Consider the following 19,930-nt stretch of genomic DNA (forward strand, 5'->3'; position numbering starts at 1 on the left):
GCGCCGGCTGCCGGCTGCCCGTGCGGGTGGAGCAGGTCGTCAATGGCGCGCTGCTGGTCACTGTGAGCTGCGGGCAGCGCAGCTTCGCCGGGATCCTGCTGGACTGCACGAAAAAGTGAGCGCGGCGGGGGGCGCGGGCCCTGGACACCCCAGGAATTCCCTCGAGACTCCCCACCCCGCGCCCAGAGCCGGACCCGGGTCCAGGGCAGCGCTGGCGCCTGCTTTCGGTTTCCCCAGCCCGGGCTTCGGGCCGCCGTCACTCCGGGGCGAAAGTGGCTCTCAAAGTCCTTGCTACTTTTCGGGCCGGGGGCGGGTGGGGCCTGGGCGTGGGGCGTGGGGCGTGGAGCCGAGTCCCTGCGCCCGGGCCGGAACTCCGCGCGTCTGCCATAATTAACGCACTTTTCTTTGTTAGACGCACTGTTGAATTCAGCTGTTTTGAGAATTGTCATCCGTTGGGGGTGGGGGAGGTGGGTTCAGATGTGCAGGACTTGCCCTGTCAGTTACTCACAACTGCTGCTCCCCTGGCTGATGTCACGGCGCCCGAGGCTCCTCCGAGCGACTGAGGCTGAGGTTTAGTTTGGTGACCAGCAGTCAGGTCCAGGGTGCCATTTACAAACACCCTGGGGGTGGGGAGGGGAGCCCCCCGCGGTGCAGGAGTGAAGATACAAGTTGTGCTGGTTTCTCCGGAGCTGGGTCCCCCGCAGGCCTGGGGCAGACACCCGCACCTGTGCGCTGCAGGGCCTCCTGCTGCAGGAGTCTCCTGGATACAGTGTCACATGGTGGTGCGCTGTCGGCAGGCAGGTCGGTGATGAGGCATGCACCAGGCACTGAGGTCTGGGCGCTCCTGCTGGGCCTTATTCTGAGTGTGGGCCCAGGAGCCGGACTTTTCCCTGGGTGGAGCGGGTTTTGTTCCGGTGGGGGGGAGGTGACCGCCACTCTCCCTCAGTCACCCTGCTGGCATTATCTCTCATTAGATGTGCCAGAAGCCATTTATGCACGAGTCACGTGACTTAACATAAGGCCTCCCGGTGACTATTGTCTTGCTGGGAGTTGGCTACCACGGAGAGCTCAGTGGGACCAAGTGACACCTGGGGGCTGCAGCATGGCCACCTGCAAGCTGCCAAGCCTGTGCCCTGGGGCGTCCCCTGCCAGGATGGCCACCACTTCCTCCCTCAGGCAGGGCTGCAGGCCTGGCCCGTCCCTGCTCCTGGGTCGGTGCAGGGCTGCACGGCCTTGCCTCCTTGGAGAGGGGCACTTGCAGCAAAGGCTCCCCCACCCCATTGCTGTATCTGGGCTCCCTGAGTGGATCAGGAAGGCTGTGGGGGCCACCCTGACTCATAGCTGGGGATGTCTGCAGAGGCGGCAGGCACCCTCCCTGAGGCCTGTGGCTAACTTGGGTTGTAGATCCACACTTCCCCACCCCCTTCCCCACTGGCTCTGGGAAGGAAGCAGGCCCTGCTGGGATCTGGCAGCTGTAGGACATGTGGGCGGCAACCCTCCTGCAGCCACGTTGGGCTGTAACCAGAGCTGCCCACAGAACCAGGAGCTGGGCCTCAGTGGACACAGCTCTGCTCTGCGGGGACTCTTTCTGACTTGCGTTGCCCCCCTGCCCCGCCCTGTCCTTGTGGAGGACCTGAAGGTGAACCTGGCCTCCTGGCCCCTCAGCCCTCCGAGGCTTGGTCCTAGATCAGTGCCACAGCTCTGGCTCCTGCCCACCCTGGCCTCTGCCATCTCCCTGGTTCACCTGATTCCACTTCTCTGCCCGTAATATTACGATTGCTGTTATGATGGCATGCTCGTGTTTACAGCCTACTTGTCGGGCAGGGTCCAGAGGCAGCTGACACCCTGGCCTGGAAGATTCAGACAGTGGGGGTCTGGCCTTGAGCCTCAGCGTCCACAGCACCCCCCTGACTTCCCCGGTGCCACTTTCTTCTCAGTGTCAGTATGTGACGGTGGAGGGCTGGGTGTGAGCACTGATGAGCATGCATCCCTGGTGACAGCCGTGTATTGGCAGCGTCCTGGGTTCCGTGCAGACCTGGGGGCCTGGGAGCCCTGTGCCGTAGCCAACCCGAGTGTCTGCTGGAAGGGAGCCGTCCCCTGGGAGGGGCCATTCCCACAAATTCCTGGTCTCCCTCCTGTAGGGGGGCTCAGCAACCAGTGTTAATGGTTGGCATTTGGGAGGTGGGGTCCCTCCCTTAGGGCCCTAGAAGGTTGGTTCTCTTTCCTGAAGGTTGGCAGAGGGGAGAGGAGCGGGCAGGCCAGGTGAGTCTCAGCAGGTGCAGGTGCAGGTGCAGAGGTGGGCCGCGTGCGGAGCGCCTCCACCTGTCCATCGTCCATCTGAGTTTGAAACGTGCTGCCCAGCTGCCGTGTGATTTTAACCAAGATCCCCAGGGGCTCAGAGTGCCCACCAGCTCCTGGGTTTACATACATTCATTGTGCACCTACTGTGTGCCGGGAAGTGGGCTGTCCCAGGCAGACTACCGAGAACGGTCCTCCCAGTGTCTCCACAGGCACAGTCAGGATGCAGATGGCCCAGACGTGCCCTGCTCCGACGCTCCAGGCTGGGTGCGGGGTGCTGTGGGCATTTTGTGGGTGGCTTGGGAGTACACCTCTAGTTGAGGATCTCGAGTGGGGTGGCCCTGGCTGAGGGGTGGCCAAGGACACAGAGGCTCAGAGTGGTGAAGGGATGGTCCCACAGTGGGTTTGAGGGCCAGCTGCTTGCCAGGCCTGGCCAGCCCAGAGCCTCCAGCCTTGACCTCCAAGCCGGTGTCGCTCAAACTTCCCCAGGGGGCCATTACCATGCCAGACTCTTGGGCCCTCTGCTGGAAAGGTTGGGGTTCAAGCCTTTGTGACCCACACTCTACCCTAGGGGGTTGGGACCCAGGCTTCTGGAGACTCAACCAGCCAACAGTCCCTGGGCAGGAGAGCACCCACTCCATGCTGGGCACACCCACTGTCCAGAATGGAAACTTGGTCACTGGGGCTGCTCCTGAGACATTCACTGGACAGATTCCTGGTCCAGAGCCCACTGCGCACACCCTCCCAGCCCTGGGAAGCTCGATGGACTGAGAGTGAGGTGTCCAGTGTGTGATAGGGTGGCATGACCTACAGCCAATGGGCAGGTGCCACTCAAGAGGACCTGGCTCGAGTAGCTGGTCTCCGGAGCTTATGCCAGCAGGTGACCAGGGGTGTGGGCTGGGGCCTAGCCTCATGCTGCGGGGGAGTCCTCAGGGCTGAGAGAGGGATGTAGTCAGCTGAGTTTTCTTGAAATGATGCTGATGGTTATGAAACCTTTTAGTCCAGGACTCTGGGGCCAGCTATGGCCACCTGGTGCTATGGCTGTTCCTGGTGACCCTGGGGGAAGGGTGGGCTCCCCTGTGTGGCCCTGGACGAGGGGATACTCTGGTGTCTAGACTGTGACTTCCCCTGCAACCTGTTTTCCCCGATGTCCTGAACAGAGGGGGACCCAGAGGCCCCCATGTTACAGCAGGCCTGGTATCTATCCCCTGTGGGGCACTGCCGGCCTGGCCAGAGCCTCTGTCCTGGGCACAGGACAGTGTGGGCACGGCCCTGTGGGAAAGGCTGGGCCCTGTGGGTGAGCCCTAATCCACAGTGGTGCCATGCCTGGTGCCCCAGGGTCCAGTAAAGGTCTTCCTACTGCGGCCAGGCTGCTGAGGTCCTTCAGGAGAGAGTGGCCTGGAGACAGCTGACTGGGGTGTGAGCACAGGCCCGCCTGGCTCTCTGGCCTCTCTGAGCCTCACTCCCCTGGCCATAAACTAGGGTGGCGGTGATGACGTGCACCTCATGGCGCTTTTGAAAGGGTTTGGGAGCTGGATCCCAGCAGCCCGGGGCACCCACTCTGGGATCCGCAGCCAGGGACTGAGCCGTCCTGCCCCACCGGCCGCTGTTTACCCACCAGGCAGTGGTGGGTGTGGCCTGGGCAGGGCAGCAACTCCGGGAAGGAAGTATGGCTGCTTGTCATGCCAGAGTCACGGGGCCTTCCCTGTCGGCAGCGGGGCCTTCCACAGGGCTGCACTGCTGTCTGGAAGGCTCCCCCCAACCCCCGGCCACAGCTCTGGGCTGAGGGGCACGCTCACCAGGGAGGGCAGGGGCACATCTGTTCCCTGGCCCTGGGCACCATGCGCCGAAGCTGCTTCCCAATTTGATGAGCCAGGCAGGGAGGGTTCGGCTGCCACTCTGGCCTGCCTGGTGGGTGCAGGCCAGCCCACTCAGGGGCCCACACGGAGGGCTCTGGCTCCGGTCTGGTCTCTGGCAAAGAGCCCTGTATCCATCCTAAACATGCAAGGTCCCCCCTGAGGGGCATGTACCAAAAATGGGGGGCAAAAACCTCCCTGGACCGAAGCTGTGAGGACTTCAGAGATGGGGCCACTTGCCCTACACCCCACTCCGCAGTCTGTATGTGGCGAGAGATCACCCAGGAGCCTTGCGCCCTGGGCTGGTTGGCCAGGGGCGCAGTCTGTGCGTGGGTCCTGCTGAGGAAGGCTCTGCTCCAACACAGGCAGGTGATGTGGGGGGCAGGCCAGGGGCTTGGGGGCAGGTAGGAAGTGGAGGCCAAGGAGCGGGTGTGGGCTGGGTCTGAGTGGGGTAACAGCACAGGGGCCTGGGAGGGTGGCATAGTGAGGATGCAGATGAAGAGGAGGGTGTCGGAGTGGACCCCAGTTCATGGTCTGAATGCCTGTAAAAGGTGGGCAGGAAGTGGGCTCTGGGGGAGGCCTTGGGAACAACCCTCCAATTCAGAGGTGTGTGGTGGACCCCTGGTCTGTGGATCCCCCAGACTGTGGACCCCCTGGATTGATAGGAAAAGCAAGGAAATTGAAAGTGTGTTTTGAGTCCCAGGCTTTACCAGTGGTCTTGCATTAGACACAGACTGGGCAGTGTTCAGAGGGCAGGCGTGCCCTCCACCGTTCATGTCCTCAGCATCGTGACAGTAAGGACCCTGGGGGAGGGGGCAGCCCTGGGGTCACGCACTCGGCGGCCTTGTCATGGCTCTGAGTTCCGTGTTTCTGGTGTAGCCTGCACCTCGCTCCTGGCCTGTTCAGGTCCCCGTCTCAGGGTCGGGTGAGCCACCCGACATGCAGGGAATGGTGACGTCATGCATGGTCAGCCCCTCTGAGCACCCCTGGATTCGGGAGGTCGGTCAGTGGAGAGCATCTGTAGATTGGAAAGCAGCAAAGTCATTTATCTTTCCTTCTCCCTGATTAAATTTGGAAAGGAAGGTAAAGATGCCACGTTCCAAACCTGGTTACTTATAACTTGGCTCTAAAAGTCTATTTTTGTGCTTCACAATAACAGCTTTGAGCTAAAGCCATCTTTAAATTAAGTCACATTTGTTTCAAAGTGAGGTGTGTTCACGGGGAGGGGAGGTGTGGACTGTTGGGGCTTGTTTTTCACTGTTTGAAACAGCGGTTCTCAACCTGTGGGTCGCGACCCCTTTGGTGGTCGAACGACCCTTTCACAGGGGTCACCTAAGACCATCCTGCATATCAGATATTTACATGACGATTCATAACAGCAGCAACATGACAGTTATGCAGTAGCAACGAAAATAATTTTATGGTTGGGTCACAACGTGAGGAACTGTATTTAAAGGGCCAGAAGGTTGAGAACCACTGGTTTGAAACAATGTAGGTGTATCCAGGCTGCACCGCAAGTGGCTCTGAATCGGATGCGACTCCCGACCGTCACAGCTCACGGGCCGCGAGAACGGTGTGACAGTCGGGCCTGGGGGTGACCCTGTGCTCTAGGAGGCACACAGGCTGGGCCCGGCTACGTCCCAGATCCTCGGGCACCGGGTCCTAGGGGATCTCCAGCTTTGATCCCACGCTCCCCCTTGTTGCCAGGAACTGAGATGTGGGCGCTCAGTGGCCTTGATGCTGGTCCTGTGACTTCATGAGCTCACACCGTCATCTGGGAGGAAGAGGGCCCCCAGCACACTGGTGGGAGTCCCAGGTGAAGGTGTGAGCACCCAATCCTGTGGCGCCTAGGAGTGGGGGGTGGGGGGTGGGGGGCCCATCATCATCCCGATTGTCCTTTCTGTCTCCCCTGCCAGGTCCGGCCTCTTCGGCCTGCCCCCATCCACTCCACTGCCCCAGGCCGAGGACACCCCTGTCAATGGCTGCCAGGGCCCAGCCGCCACAGAGGAGGACCCGGAGGCGATGCAGCTGGGAACAGCGCCCCCGCCGCCTTCCTGCCCTGAGCTGCCCCCGCCCCTGGTGCCGCCGCTGCCCGCTGGAAGCCTGCCCCCCTTCCCGCCATATTTTGAAGGCGCCCCCTTCCCGCCCCCACTCTGGCTGAGGAACACCTACCAGCAGTGGGTGCCACAGCCACCACCCCGGACCATCAAGAGGACAAAGAGGCGCCTGTCCCGCAACCGTGACCCTGGCCGGCTGGCCCTGAGCCCCATCTGCCTGCGGCCACGGCGGGTCCTCTGCGAGAAGTGCAAGAGCACCCTGAGCCCCCCGGAGGCTGGCCCCGCGCCCCCAGCCACCCCCCGGCCTCGCAGGAGACTGGGCAGTGGCTCCGACCCAGACAGGGAGCTCCGCAAACACGAGGACCCAGATGGCGGGGGTGAAACCGCGGCCTCGGCCACCACCAGGAGAAGCAAGAGGGAGAGGCGGGAGGAGGACCAGGCTCGGGTCCCACGGAGCCCGGCCATCAAGATCTCCTACAGCACACCTCAGGGCAAGGGCGAGGTGGTGGAGATCCCGTCCCGCGTGCACGGCTCCCTGGAGCCCTTCTGCCCCCCGCAGGCCCTGCACGGTGCCCCGGACCCCGAGGCGGCTCGGGACAGGCCACCCGACGGGCCCTCCGCCTCCATTCCGAAGCTGAAGCTGACACGGCCCATGCCCCCCAGTGCTGACCTGCCGCCCCCCAAGATCCGCCTGAAGCCCCACCGCCTGGGCGCTGGTGAGCAGGAGCCTGTCTATAGGGCTGAGCTGGTGGAGGAGCTCAACGGCCGTGGGCAAGGTGCCCAGGCCAGCTCCCCTGCCCACCCTGCCTCTGGCTCTGCCCACGGTGCCCTGGCGGACTTGTCTTCGGGAAGTTCTGGGGAGGACGATGACTTCAAGACGTGTCCCCAGGGTAAACACGGGCGCGACAGCCTGGCCTTTCTCGCCAGCTGCTCTGGGAGCAGGACAGACTATGCCCGGGAGTCGCTGTGGAGCAGCGACAGCCTGGACGAGTCCAAATCGTCCAGCTCAGAAGTCACGTCGCCAGACACATGTGACCTCTCCTCTGGCGATGGTGTGTCCGTGCCGCCCACCTCCAAGCGCGCGGGGCAGACGGTCCCGCCCCTGACGGTCAGGCTGCACACGCAGAGCATCTCCAAGTGCGTTACCGAGGACGGAAGGACCGTGGCCGTAGGGGACATCGTGTGGGGTAAGGTTCATGGTTTCCCTTGGTGGCCAGCACGTGTCCTTGACATCAATCTTAGCCAGAAGGAGGACGGGGAGCCCTCTTGGCAAGAAGCGAAAGTCTCGTGGTTTGGTTCTCCAACGACATCATTCTTGTCCATTTCCAAACTCTCCCCTTTCTCTGAATTTTTCAAACTGAGATTTAACCGTAAGAAGAAGGGGATGTATCGGAAAGCTATAACAGAGGCCGCCAATGCCGCGCGACACGTGGCCCCGGAAATCAGGGAGCTCTTAACCCAGTTTGAAACATGACTGGGGCTCCCTGACCAGGTGAGTGTGTGCGCGGAGGGCGGCCTCCTTCCTGGCCGTCCCCAGCTGGCATCTGAGCTGCTGTCCCTCTGCTCCGGGCCCTGCAGGGGGTGGGGAGGTCTCCTCCCCATCGGCCTCGCTGCTCCGAAGGGGGCCATCCGGAAAGCCGTCCTGCGAGCTGGCAGCGTCACCCGGCTCTGCAGAGCACAGGAGACGTGCTTTAGACGTAGCCGCCGGCAGCCGCTTGTTCAAAGAACGGAGCTCGTTTGTGTTTTGTGACCATTTTTCAAAATGCCCGTAAAGGGGTTCCTCCCTCTGTCAGCCTTTGGCAGAAAGGGGTGCATTTTTTAAAGGTGACGGTTTTGACTGATAGGGGGAGTGCAGGGAGGGGTTGTTCCTCTTCTGTCACCGTTCTGCGGGAACACGCCTTCCTGTGCCCTTCTGCTCCCACGCAGGTCAGGGGCCATTCTGGGGTCTCCGCTTGGCAGGAAGGAGCAAGGTCATCGAGCTGCCTACCCTCAGATGTAGCCCCACCCCTCCACCTGGTGCCAGGGTAGACGCTCTTCCGGCTGCAGGTGGCTGGGTGCTCCAGGCTTCTGGAGTGGCTCTGGGGCCTGTCCCCGGGCAGGGTCTCACCCTCAATCTCTCCTTCAGGAGAACATTGTAGGCGCTCTGGTCACATACCTTAGAGTCTCTGTGAGCTGGGGACTGTCACCCTGTGGGGTTGGAGGTGTCACCAAGGGCGTGTCTGTGGTCATCCCGTGGGGTATCGGGACATGGCCAAGGGGCTGAGGCCACCTGCCACGAGCCACCCGTGGGCCCCGAGATGCTGGGCGTGTCCCCATCTGATGGCTTCCACCAGCTGGTGCCTGGGTGATGGGGTGTGTCCAGGGGCCACTGGCACTGCTGAGGACAAGAGGAGTCCTCTACCCCAGCTGGACTTCTTCCTCGGTCTTCATGACCTTCAGATGACCTTGTCTGGGCTGGCCTGCCTGCTCACCCACCTAGACTATGCCACGGTTTCCCAGGTGATGAGCCATCAGGCCTCAGCAGGACCAGCTAACGTATGGCTGGGGAAGGAGTTTGTGGAGCACCTGGCAAAGGGGATCCCAGGGTAGAAGCCATGTTGAGGGGCTTGTCCCCACCCTGTCTCCCCACCTGCTTCTTGCATCAGGCTGATGACCACCTTGAATTGCTCTCAGGAGTCTGGGCACAAACCTCTCCTCTCCCGACCCAGGCACATCTCCCGCCCGTTCTGGGCCTTCCTGTTGGGTGTGGGCGTGGCCTCGGCCTGGCAACATTGAGCCGGCGAAGGTCTCATGTGATGGCCCCCCATGAGGAGGGTGGCAGGCTTGATTGAGGAGGAAGGTTCCAGGTAAAAGTCAGATGCCCTCCAGTCAGCTTCCTAGGACTTCTGCCTGCTGTGGCTTGGCTCAGCGGAGATCCCTGGGCTGCGTCCACATCCTGTTGGCCTGGGGACCATCCCCAGGATCTTGTCTGTCTCTATATGCTCTTTGCGGCCCCCAGCCCACCCCTCTGCTCACACAAGGTCCACCCTGCTTTTGGCCTGGTCTGGAGGCCGGCGTGGAGGTGGGCCCAAGCTGTCGCTGAGGGAGTGGTGTGTAGGTCAGTCCTCAGAGTGACCTTCAGGCCCCAGGTCATGGTGAGCAGTTACAGGGGACGGTGAGTCCACGCAGCATCAGCCCAAGTGCAGCTCTCGGCCCTGGAACCCTGCTCCGGGAGCCCCCGTGCTGGGAGAATGCCACCCGGTGGGTTCAGGGCTGGCTGCTAGTCAGGAAGCAGAAGGAAGAATCTTGCCGGGCGGGTTTGCCTGCTGAGGGCCGGTGCCCACAAACAGGCCTCTTCTGAGTCTCTCAATTCTGGGCTCTCAATTCTGGGGCCGTGCCCATGCCCCCCAGCAGTGTGCACAGCTCTGGGAGCCTGGCCTGCTGGGGTTCTTGTAGCCCCAAAGCACAAAGTCTCCTGTTTGAGGATTAGGCTGTGAGTGGAGGTCTCACCAGGTGGCTGACTTGCTGTCATCCCTAAGCCTCAGTTTCCCTCTCTGCGTGGGGTCAGTGGCCTCCTGGTGGGAAGTTTGTTTTGAAGCATCAGCAGTGCTGTTTGCAGGGGCAGCCCCTCCGGCCAGCTCTTGAAGGGGAAACTGGGAACCCCTTTTACTGGGGAAGGCGGGCTTCCATGGGCAAGGCAAGGGCCAGGAACCCTGGTGCCTCCCTGAACTGGCAGGTGAAATGCCATTCAGTGTCCCAGCCCCTCGGGCCAGTGGGAAATTTACAGGTTCCGTGTAAGCTGGGCGGGCCACAGGGCTGCCGTCCAGCCTCCCATGGAACCCAGTGCCCAGTTCCTTCCTTTCCTGGCCCAGCGTCAGGGCTACTGGTGGGCAGGGGACTTTCTGGGGCTCACACAGTAGAGCCTCCCTGGCCTGCTTCAGGTGGGCAGCTCTGAGCGCTGCATTTTCTACTTCTCTGAGCAAAAGGTGTCTTGGGGGCTGGCTTCATCCTCTGCATTGCCTTCCTGTGGCCAGTCACAAATGACCACACGCCGGGCGTCTAGAAACAGCAGAAAGTCATTCTCATGGTTCTGGAGGCCAGAAGCCCCAAATCAGTGTGTCGGCTGGACTGTGCTTCCTGCAGAGGCTTGCGGGGGCGGGGGGGGGCATTCTTCTAGCTCCTGGGGGGCTCCAGGCGTTCCTGGCCTGATGGCCACGTCACCCCAATCCTGGCCTCTCCTCCTCTGCAGGGTTGAGACCCTCCTATAAGGACCCTGGGACGGCATTTGTAGGCCACCTGAGTCATCGCAGAGTCTTTAACTCCTGCAGCACCTTCACCGTTGAAGGTCGCATTCTGGTTCCAGTGTGAGACCTGAGGTCTCAGGCACACACACCTACTGCGCCCTGCTGTCCACTCCGCAGCTCCGTCGGGGGCTGGGGCGCAGCTCAGAGTCCCCAGCCTCTTCGACAGACAGCCGCCCGGGCCCAGGGAGGGCTCAGTGGTGGTGAAGCGGACGGGTTGTGTGCTGAGAGAGAGACCCGTTGTTCCGGAAGGATCGGGGGCCCTGCAGGTTGGCTGTGTACTCCAGATGTGGGTCCTCCGGCGTCATCATGGCGGTTTCTGCTGGGAATTGTCCGATACCGATCAGAAACATCACCCGGGAACCGGGCGGTGTTACTGGTGGGGCCGTCACTCCTGATGGGCAGTGACAGCTTCTGTGTGAATGTGGTGCCGCTGGTCAGACGAGGACAAAAGCGCCCAGATCCGGTCTCCAGGTTTTGACTTTTTTGACGTGTTTGTTCCTTGAGCCGCGTGCCCCACACTAGCTCTCCTCTTTCTTCCAACTCTGAATACAAATGTATTTCTGCCTCTGAAGACGGTTTCCAGCTGACATCCACATTGCTTCCAGGGGATTCAGGTCCTCTGGGAGGTTGTAATTATTTTGTTCCAGAAGGAAACCCAAGCCTGTAATTCCGAGCCTGCTGCGGGGGCTCAGGCCCTGTCCCACCTGCGGCTCCTGACACCGTCCTGCCGCCTCCTCCAGCCTCAGGGAGGTCTGGGCGGCCGGTGGGTGCGGCGGGGGCCCCAGGAGCAGGGGCAGGGGCACAGCAATGCCCAGGTAGTCTCCCGGAGTGTTTGCAGTTGCTCTTCCGGGACCAGGTCCCTGGGGGAGGGGCTTTGGTCTGTCCCTGCCCACCTGGGCCTTCTTGCTGCTGAGATGCCTTGACCTCACAGAAGAGCGCTTTGCCGGGATCTTCATTGATTCCTGGTCTCCACTTCCTGCTTCAAGTTCTCATCACTGGTGGTGGACTCGGCCCATGGGGGCACTCCTGGAGGGGGCACTACTCCTGTGAGGTCGGCTGGGCCAGCAGGGACAGACGGGGAGAAGGGGCTGTCAGCACAACATGCGGGCGGGGCGGCCTGGCGGGGCCTTGGGCCCTGGGCATGGGAGGCAGGACCCCGCTGGGAGACACTGGAGAGGTCTGTCCTCCCCAGAGCAGGGGTGGCTGGGGGTGGTGGGGCCTGTGGACGGTGTGTGGTTCCCCAGGCCCAGGTGGAGGCTGGATGTGGTGCCATCTCCATGGACGTGAGGGGGGGGAGGTGCCTCCTGCCAGGACTGGACTGAGCCTTGTAAGGGCGACTGTTGGGGAAGGAAGAACCTTGGGGCCATGGTCATGGAGGAGCCAGAGGGACCCCACAGTCCTGCAGATGGTCGAGGGAGAGGGGAGAAAGTGTCACGGGGCAGTTGGGTTGCTTCCCGGCCTGGGGAGCCCCTGAAAAAACAACTTTTCTCTGAACTGCCACCAGCACAGCCCTTTCCACCGTCTCCGAGTCAGGTGGGGTGGGAGGGACAGCAGGGGCACTCCGGGGGCTGGCCAGGCCGGCTGTGGTCAAGGGACAGGGACCTCCTCTCCCAGAGAGAGGGTCCCCCAGAAATGCCTGTAATTACAAGGGGTGGATGCCTGGGCCGGCCAGGGTGGGAGGAGGGAAGTGAGTGGGCAGAGTTTCTGTCCTATTCTGAGGGATGTTTCCTGGCCCATCAGTTAAGAGAAAAGCGCAGGGTAATTCCTGGTTTGTCTCTAGGTTTCTAAGAAGACTGTGTCCTCAAGAAGGCCCAGCCCCACCAGAGAGCCCTGCCGGCTGCATCAGGCAGGGAGGAGGGAGGGCGGGGCTGACGCCGAGTAAAGGCTGCCTCTTCCATGGGCTGCTTTGGCGGTTCTCTTTGGGGAGGGGGTGCCTGGAAGGCACCGGTGTGCCCGGCGGGTAACCTCTCGAGGCCGATGTGTATTTTCCTCCTGAGGATCTCGGCTGATGGATGGTTAACGACATTTTCAAAGGCCGCCCTGTTGATGGAGGGGGACTTGGCAGTTTAATGATCTCCCAGGCTGTGTGTTTCTTTGCATAAGCCAAGCTTGGTCGCCTTTGATCCTGAAACACAATGAAAAGTGGGTGGCAGTGGCAGCTTCCGGTGTGGGGGGGGCCCACCTGTGCCAGCAGTCCTGATGTGATCTCTGCAGACGCCCAGTGGCCCCTCTTCACCAGATCACAAATGCAGCTCCTGGCCATCCTGGAGGTTTGGGGCGGGTCCCCCATCCGGCATGAGGATGCACAGAGATGGGGCTGCCCGGACCCCTGCCCAGTGTGGGTGTCGCCCTCACCTGGGCTCCTGCCTGGACGTTTGTCACCTGTTGGGGGGACCAGGCTGTGCTGTCACAGCTGCTTTCCCGTTTGAGAGGTGAAAAGGCAGAAGGGAAATGGTTCTGCAGGAATGAATTTGCGTGACAGGTTAGGACCCACGCAACCTTTCTTTCAGTCACTTGGAACCTGCTGTCCTCAGATGTGATGGCCATGGCCTTGTCCACCTAGGGTGGAGGCAGTGGCGGTGAGGATGGGTGGGGCTCCATCAGTTCCCTGCATCCATGGGGAGTGGTATCACCCTCATCCGCTGCCCTGAGGTGCCCCCAGGTGGGTCTCTCTTCTAGAACACACTTCCCAGACCCAGTGCAGTGTCTTCTGGAGCCCTGGCCAAGGAAGGGGCTGCCACGCGGGGTCAGGCAGAAACCCTGCCCTCAGGGGCCTGTTGGGGCGGTGTTTGCTCCAGCCTCCGGACTGAGCCCCCTCCCTGCCAGGAGTGTGGTTGGGGCCGGAGTGGGTGGTCGGGCCTAGGCGAGCAAGGAGACCTGTTGCTATCAGAGGCTGGGCGCCTCAGGGCATCTCACTCCAGGTGCCAGCCTGCTGTCAGGGTGAGTGCTGTGGTGGGGCCCCCAACCCGCAAGGCCTCAGGCCTCATGGGATCCCCTCCTCAGGCCTTTTGGAGACAGGCCTTCCCTGTGGTGACACCTGGATCACAGACATCTGCCCTCCAGGACTGAGAGAGGGTACATGTCGGCTGAGCTGAGAGCAGCTGACCTTGGCAGGACATGTCCTCAGCCCCTCTGCCTCATGCCCAAGGTCGTCCTGGGCCCCAGGAGCCAGATGGTGGACTCAGGGCCTGGATGGGCAGTGGCAATGCAAGGAGGGGCCATCACCCATGTCCACCCTGTCCCAGTGCCTTGTCCCACCTCCCCCAGGCTTCCCATGTGCCCCCCACCTGGGGCCTGGGCGGTCATCCACGGATGACCATGGCTTACACTCCTGCCGTGGCACTGGACGGGCGGGGTGCACACAGGACTGGCCTGGGGTTCTGACCCATCTGTGCTGGGCCAGCGCCCGAGAGCCTGGGGCCGCTGCTGAGCCAGTGGGAAGCTATTTGGGTTTCTCTGCACGTTTCTCCTGGAGTTTCTTAGATGTGAATGGAAAAGGCTTGGATTCCTATTGCATGTCACACAGCAGGGCAAGATGGTCTCTCACGGAATCTCTTTCCACTCAATTCTTATTTGCATCGTTGTCCTATGTGTGCAAATTTTAAAGGAACTAATGAAAGAATGGATCTCCTTGTTCCTGAAGGACCCACTTATTCTGCTGTCCCTTGTTTCATGGGTTTTCAGTTTAGGCATTATTCACAGACTCCTCTGTGGAAGTTGAACATGTTGCAATCTTATAACCCGTATTCCTTGGCCACACGTGCACACAAGCGTAAGGTTTGGCTACATCAAGATTCAGTGTTATAGTAGAAATTGCAGCTTATCCATGTGGGTAATTATGAATATATTTTACTTCTGTTCAGCTCTGTTCTCTGCAGAGCTGACTGGCCTCAGTCTGTGGCTGCTTTATATGTATACTACCCGGTGCATGAAAATTCATGCACTGGAGGGGGGTCCCTCAGCCTGGCCTGCCCCCTCTCACAGTCCGGGAGCCCTCGGGGGTGGGAGGCGACCCGGCGATCAGGGGAAGGCGACGCCCCATCACACCTCTGCTGCTGCCACTGCCGGCAGCGCAAGCCTCAGGCAGCCCTGGTTACCTGTGCCTTGGGCTGCCCTGGGCGGCTGGAGGGCTGAGGGGATTGGGGGACTCCAGAGGCAGGCGCACACATGGGGCGGCCAGGCCTGCCTGCGGGTAGGCCTGGCCTTGCCGCACACCTGCCACCCCAGTGGGGCTGAGGGGACTGGGGCGTGGCAGTCAATTAGCATATTCCCTCCTTATTGGCTGTGGGTGCCACTGTCTTTGCTATGATGTGATGGTCAATTAGCATATACCCTCTTTATTAGATAGGATATATGCTTTAATTCCCACCCGAGGATATTTTTCCATTGGTTTTTAGGGAGAGTGGAAGAGAGAGGGAAGACAGAGAGAAACATTGATGTGAGAGAAACACATCAATTGGTTGCCTCCCACACGAGCCCTGACCAGGGCCTGGGCTGGGAGGGAGCCTGCAACCCAGATACATGCCCTTGCCCGGGATCGAACCCAGGACCCTTTGGTCCACAGACTGATGCTCTATCCACTGAGCCAAATCAGCCAGGGCAGTTTTTATATTTTTATCCCTTGTTTGTCCCCAGCCCTCTAAGGGAAATTGAAGTCTCTCATGTTGGCAGCACGTGAGGTATTTGTTTCAGTCTGTGATCACCGTGCAAACCAACTTCTCCAAAGCACAGTGGCTTAAAGCTGTTTTGTTATCTCTCATGATTCTTTTTCTTTTCATTGATTTCTGAGAGGAAGGGAGAGGGAGAGGGAGGGAGAGAAACATCAATGAGCGAGAATCATGGATCGGCTGCCTCCTGCACGCCCCACACTGGGGATGGAGCCCACAACCCTGGCATGTGCCCTGACTGGGAATCCACCTGTGATCACCTGGTTCCTAGGTCAATGACGCTCAACACCGGCTGGGCTCTCATGATTGTCTCCTGGCTCCTCACCTGCCTGAGGCCTCAGCCGGGGCACTGGGACAGGCCAGATAGAGTGGCCATCCGCCCCCGACAGGCACTCACACGCTGTCACGCTCTCACTCACACGCAGGGCCCTCCACCCGGCTGGATGGGCTTCTGCCCTGCACTTGGCCTCAGGACAGTCGGTGCCATCATGTTGGGGCCGGGCCAGGGCCCTGCACAGATCACTTCTGTCTCTTGTGTTGGGGAAGCCTCGGGGGTGGGCGGGAGACTCCTCCCCTCCTGGGGGCGGGGCAGCGGGATCTGTGGCCCCTCCTGTTCCTGGAGCCTGACCCTGTGGACTCCAGGCTGCTCTCGCCTGGCCTCTCCCTCCCCTGGCCTCTCCCCCTCTTTCCTGTTTCCTGGGCCCCTGCCCCTTTCTGTCCCTCCAGGCACCTCCTGAGTCACACATGGCATTGCAGACCTGCCATGCCTCCTCCACCATCTGACTAGCGGGGGTGGGGAATGCCTTTCCTTTTCTGAAGGCCAGGCTGCTTTTCAGGGGGGGGGGGGTGCAGGGGGGAGTCCCTGAGACAACTGGGCGAAGTGCCTGTTTGTCCCTGTGGCCAGTTCTGCCCGCTCTGGGATGGCCTTCCAGAGGCCAGTGGTCAGATGGGAGGTGGGGACACAGTGAAAAGCAGGGCTGAAGCCCATGGTCCCCTGGAAAAGGATTTTCTATTTGAGGGTGTGCCCCTCCCCCACCCGGGGAGTTTCCCTAGGCCAGGAGGGTGAGCCTGGAGGGTAGGGGCCTGGACTTGGGGGAGTGACTCCATAGGACATGCCAGTCACAAGCCCCCTGACAGTCACACACTGGGGTCCTTCTGAGCCATGAACCAGGGCCATGTGCACAGCCATTAGCTCCCCCAAACCCCGGGCATGAGCAGCCCCAAGGACCTAGAACAGCAGCATCCCCTCAGCACCTGTGTGTCTGGCCAGGGCTGCGGGCTTTAGGGTGAGTCCTGAGGTCCGGGCCCTCGAGGCCTCAGCAGCCTGCATCTTCCCCCAGACAGTTCAGGGCCCCTGGTAGTGGGAGGGGCTCAGGGGTCCCTGCCCAGGACAGGAGCAGCAGGCAGTGTGTGGCCCAGTGGCGAGGGCACACAGGGAGGCGGGACTCTGAGATGGTGAGGGCCCGTGGGAGCTGGGGGGCTGGGGAGAGGCTGAGAAGATGCCCAGTAGACGCGCAGGCCTGGTGCTTGGACCCCAAGGGACCTGTACCACACATACTTGGCCCCTGGTAACCTCTGCCCTTTCTGCTTCTCACAAGGTCACCGACGATGAGGGCATGGCGTTCTCCTGGAGCTTCCGACTTCGGGGTGTCCTCCATGCCCCCCATTCCGTCCGAGGGGCCCTGCGTGCCTTCTGGTTGGCTGCGTGCAGAACCACGCCAGGCCTGCGGTGGTCAGTCTGGCGCCGGGCTTCCTGGGAGGAGCAGGTGTGTCTGGCTGTAAGGACAGAACCACAGGAGCGCCGCGGGGCCTGGCGGCTGAATGTATTTATTCTCCTGAGGCGGACGTTCGCTTTTCTGGCTGTGGAGCAGCGGGAGCCCAGGTCCCCCTCGCCCCCTGCGGCCTCATCCCTCCTGGGCAGGGCTGTCGGCTCAGGGCCGCCCTGCAGGCTCCAGGACACCAATTGCACGTGTGGGTCCTTCAAGCCCTCGCAGGGTCTCTGTGCACTAGGGGGGCGGACACCCACCCTCCTCCCCGCTCACCCGGAGCTTGGGTCCCACCTGGCGCCCAGCACAGGCTCCAGGGCCCCCGCGCCCGAGATGCCAGGAGGTACCCGTATGTGTGAGGCTATGAGGGCTGTCACTTTGATAACAGACTTGACCACAGAAAGGACAAAACGTCGCTCTGCTGTTTGTAAGGGTGTGTTCCTTTCCCTCTTTTGTCACTTTAAAGACCAAAAAGAAATAAGGAAGAAAAAAAAATGAGTTTTGCTCTTTCTTTGTTCAGCGTTTTTGAGAATAGAGGGAGCTGTGTGTCCACTGATACCTGTGCCCCCCGAGCTCGGCTGCCCTGTTGAAGGGACCCCGCCCATGTTGAGGTCTGCCCCCCGAGAGACGGCCACCTGTTCCCAGCGCTGCTGCTCAGGGAGGCAGTGGGTTCCGCCTCCCTCGGGCCCTGTAGGTGACACCAACGTCCCCAGTGGGGCAACATCTCTGCAAATGGGTCGGTTCTGCTGCGGTTTCTCCCAGTGGGACCCTCATCTCCTGTTTCCTCTGGGTCCCCTCCCCGGGGAGCCCCCTTTGTCCCTGCTTGTGGTCTCAGCAGAGCCAAGGCCCGATGAGGGGCAGGTGGCCTGGCCTCTGAGTGCCTGGACCCACCTTGAGGGGAGAAGTGGCTGCCCCATGGTGTCACCTGGGTCTGGGGAAGTACAAGGCAGAGAGAGATAGGGCGTTCTTCGTAAGCTGGGCACTGCCCCCTGGAAAAACATGTCTTAAATGGAGTGACCTCGGCTCAGGTTCCCGGAGATGGTCAGCCACGTGCAGCTCTGGCCTGGACACTTTTACTCCTGACCACCCAGCCGGGGTCCCTGAGCTCAGGTACAAGGACAGAGATCCGTACAGGGGCTTTGGATTCAGCAGCATCATCTCAAGCTCCAGGGCTGGGCGAGGCCCTGCAGGAGACATGCAGGGCCCTGCCCCGGGCCACCCCCTTCTAAGGGCCAGCTGAGCCCAGCAGTGAAGCCCAGCCCCAAATGACCTCAGGCCTTGTAGCTCCTGGTCTCTCGGCTGTCCAGTCCTGCTGGGTGCCCTCCCGCTCTGGGCCTGGGTCCTCCGCCGTGCCCACAGCCACCCCCTAGCTCAGGTGCCCAGGATAGGGTGTCTCTCTCAGGGCTGCCCTCGCTGAAGCCCTCAGCCCGTTTGAGGGGCTGGAGGGAGCCGAGTCCTGGCTGCTCCCACTGGAGCTGGCCAGTTCTCCACCCCCACCCTACCCAGCCGGGGACGCTGGCCCCTGGGTGTGCTGGGACAGACAGCAGTTGTAATTAAAAGGGAAGGCGGCTTTGTGTGTTTTTAAGGCTTTGTGACTGTTTCCTTAGGCAGCAAATTAATCATGTTTTCATGTCAGTTTGATTTCATGGTGCTCACACCCTGCTTGGCTGTGTGGTCATCATTCATCCCGGGATCTGGGAGGTGAGCAAGACCCCATACCTGGGCTGGTGCCCCTCCTTCCTGGGTGACATCCGGGTGCCTTGGTGACATCGGCCCTCTGTCCCTTCCCCTACCCAGGCACCCCTCCAGAGAGGGCCCAGCACAATGGTGTGGGAAGTGGGTGCGCTTCCCTGGGGGCGAGGGCACTGGGAACACCTCCTCCCTGGGACAGGCTGGGGGGAGGGAAGCCAAGCCAGCGTGCGGCCTTGCTGGGCCCTGGGTCGGTGACGCTGTCACCAAGGCCGGCCTCCCTCCCTGCCCCGCCCGCCGGAGGAGGCATCCTGGCAGCCCCGGCCGATTTATTTTTAGCCCTGCCTGATGCCAAGATTGGCCTTCTCACCTCAGATCAGAAATCGGAGGATGAGGCCCTCAGGCCTCTGACTGGCAGGGCAGCCAGTCTGAAGAGCAGGCCACTGGCTTCAGGCCGCTGGTCCTGCTGCCTTTCTTCCTTCCTCCCCTCCCCCTGCCCCCGGCCCCACTCCCACCTCCAGGACTCGGGCTGCCCCTCCCCACCCCACTGGAGCAGCTGAGAGGCCCTGGGTAGGGTGGCCTTCAGAGGCCCAGCACACCCCGCTCCCGTCGCCCATGCAGTGAGGCCTGAGCCAGGACCACTGTCCCCAAGTCCTGCTGTCCTCCCAGGGCCCCCTTGGCAGTCTCGGGGTATTTTTTACATAATTAATGAACTTTTAAAAATTAACAGGCTTTCTATTTTAGAGCAGGGGCGCTGGGCAGCCGCAGAGCTCCCCGCCCCGGGGGACAGTGCCCTGTGCACCCCGCACTGTGTGGTGCATGCGCCGCTGTCCGTGAGCCTGTGCTGCTGTGTGGTCACTAATTGGCGCCCATAGTTCGCATCGGGTTCCCCCTTCCTGTCGTCGTAGGTCCTACGGGTTTCGACAAATGCGCGATGACATGTCTCCGCCACCTCAGCATCGCAGGCTGAGCGTCACTGCCCTGGACACCCCCGGACACCGGCTCATTGATGTTCTGAGTGAGCAAAGACACGGGGGATTGCGGAGGACACCAGTTATCTATCATAATAAAAGGGTGATATGCTAATTAGACCGAATGTCCTTCCAGGCGTCATTCCGGACGTCCTTCTGGACGAAGCCGGGGCAGGAGCAAAGCCCGGGTCCTGGGTGCCAGAGGGAAGTGGTGCCAGCAGCCAGGGGAAGGAAGGCCTACTTTTGCACGAATTTTCGTGCATCGGGCCTCTAGTTTTGGAATAATTATCAAAGTATCACGAAGCAGATGTGTGAAGGGGTGATGGTGGGCTCCTCCCCACTC

The 19,930-nt window shown here is 61.2% G+C and overlaps 1 protein-coding gene across 4 annotated transcripts; it reads left to right on the forward strand.

The window, feature by feature from the left end:
• The first annotated feature begins 6 nt into the window (after positions 1-6).
• PWWP2B (PWWP domain containing 2B) lies at positions 7-19,705 on the forward strand. Of its 4 annotated transcripts, none has more exons than XR_002827328.1 (5): positions 7-115; positions 6,071-7,703; positions 16,760-16,927; positions 17,448-18,628; positions 19,525-19,705. XR_002827328.1 is itself a non-coding variant. In XM_006107190.3 (3 exons), the coding sequence occupies exon 2, from the start codon at positions 6,177-6,179 to the stop codon at positions 7,683-7,685; it is 1,509 nt and encodes a 502-aa protein (XP_006107252.2). In that variant the 5' UTR covers positions 7-115; positions 6,071-6,176; the 3' UTR covers positions 7,686-7,703; positions 16,760-17,422. The 4 variants fall into 4 exon arrangements, 1 of the variants encoding a protein (XP_006107252.2); XR_002827330.1 differs by lacking the exon at positions 19,525-19,705 and having other exon boundaries at positions 17,448-17,663; positions 18,564-19,518; XR_002827329.1 differs by lacking the exon at positions 17,448-18,628 and having other exon boundaries at positions 19,525-19,613.
• The last annotated feature ends 225 nt before the right edge of the window (positions 19,706-19,930 follow it).

The sequence above is a fragment of the Myotis lucifugus genome, unplaced genomic scaffold, assembly GCF_000147115.1.
Source record: "Myotis lucifugus unplaced genomic scaffold, Myoluc2.0 scaffold_1059, whole genome shotgun sequence".
Lineage (NCBI taxonomy): Eukaryota > Metazoa > Chordata > Mammalia > Chiroptera > Vespertilionidae > Myotis > Myotis lucifugus.

What these genes read in the sequence shown, in the direction of transcription:
- PWWP2B (XM_006107190.3), top strand. Translation starts at nt 6,177, where the DNA reads ATGCAGCTGGGAACAGCGCCCCCGCCGCCTTCCTGCCCTGAGCTGCCC.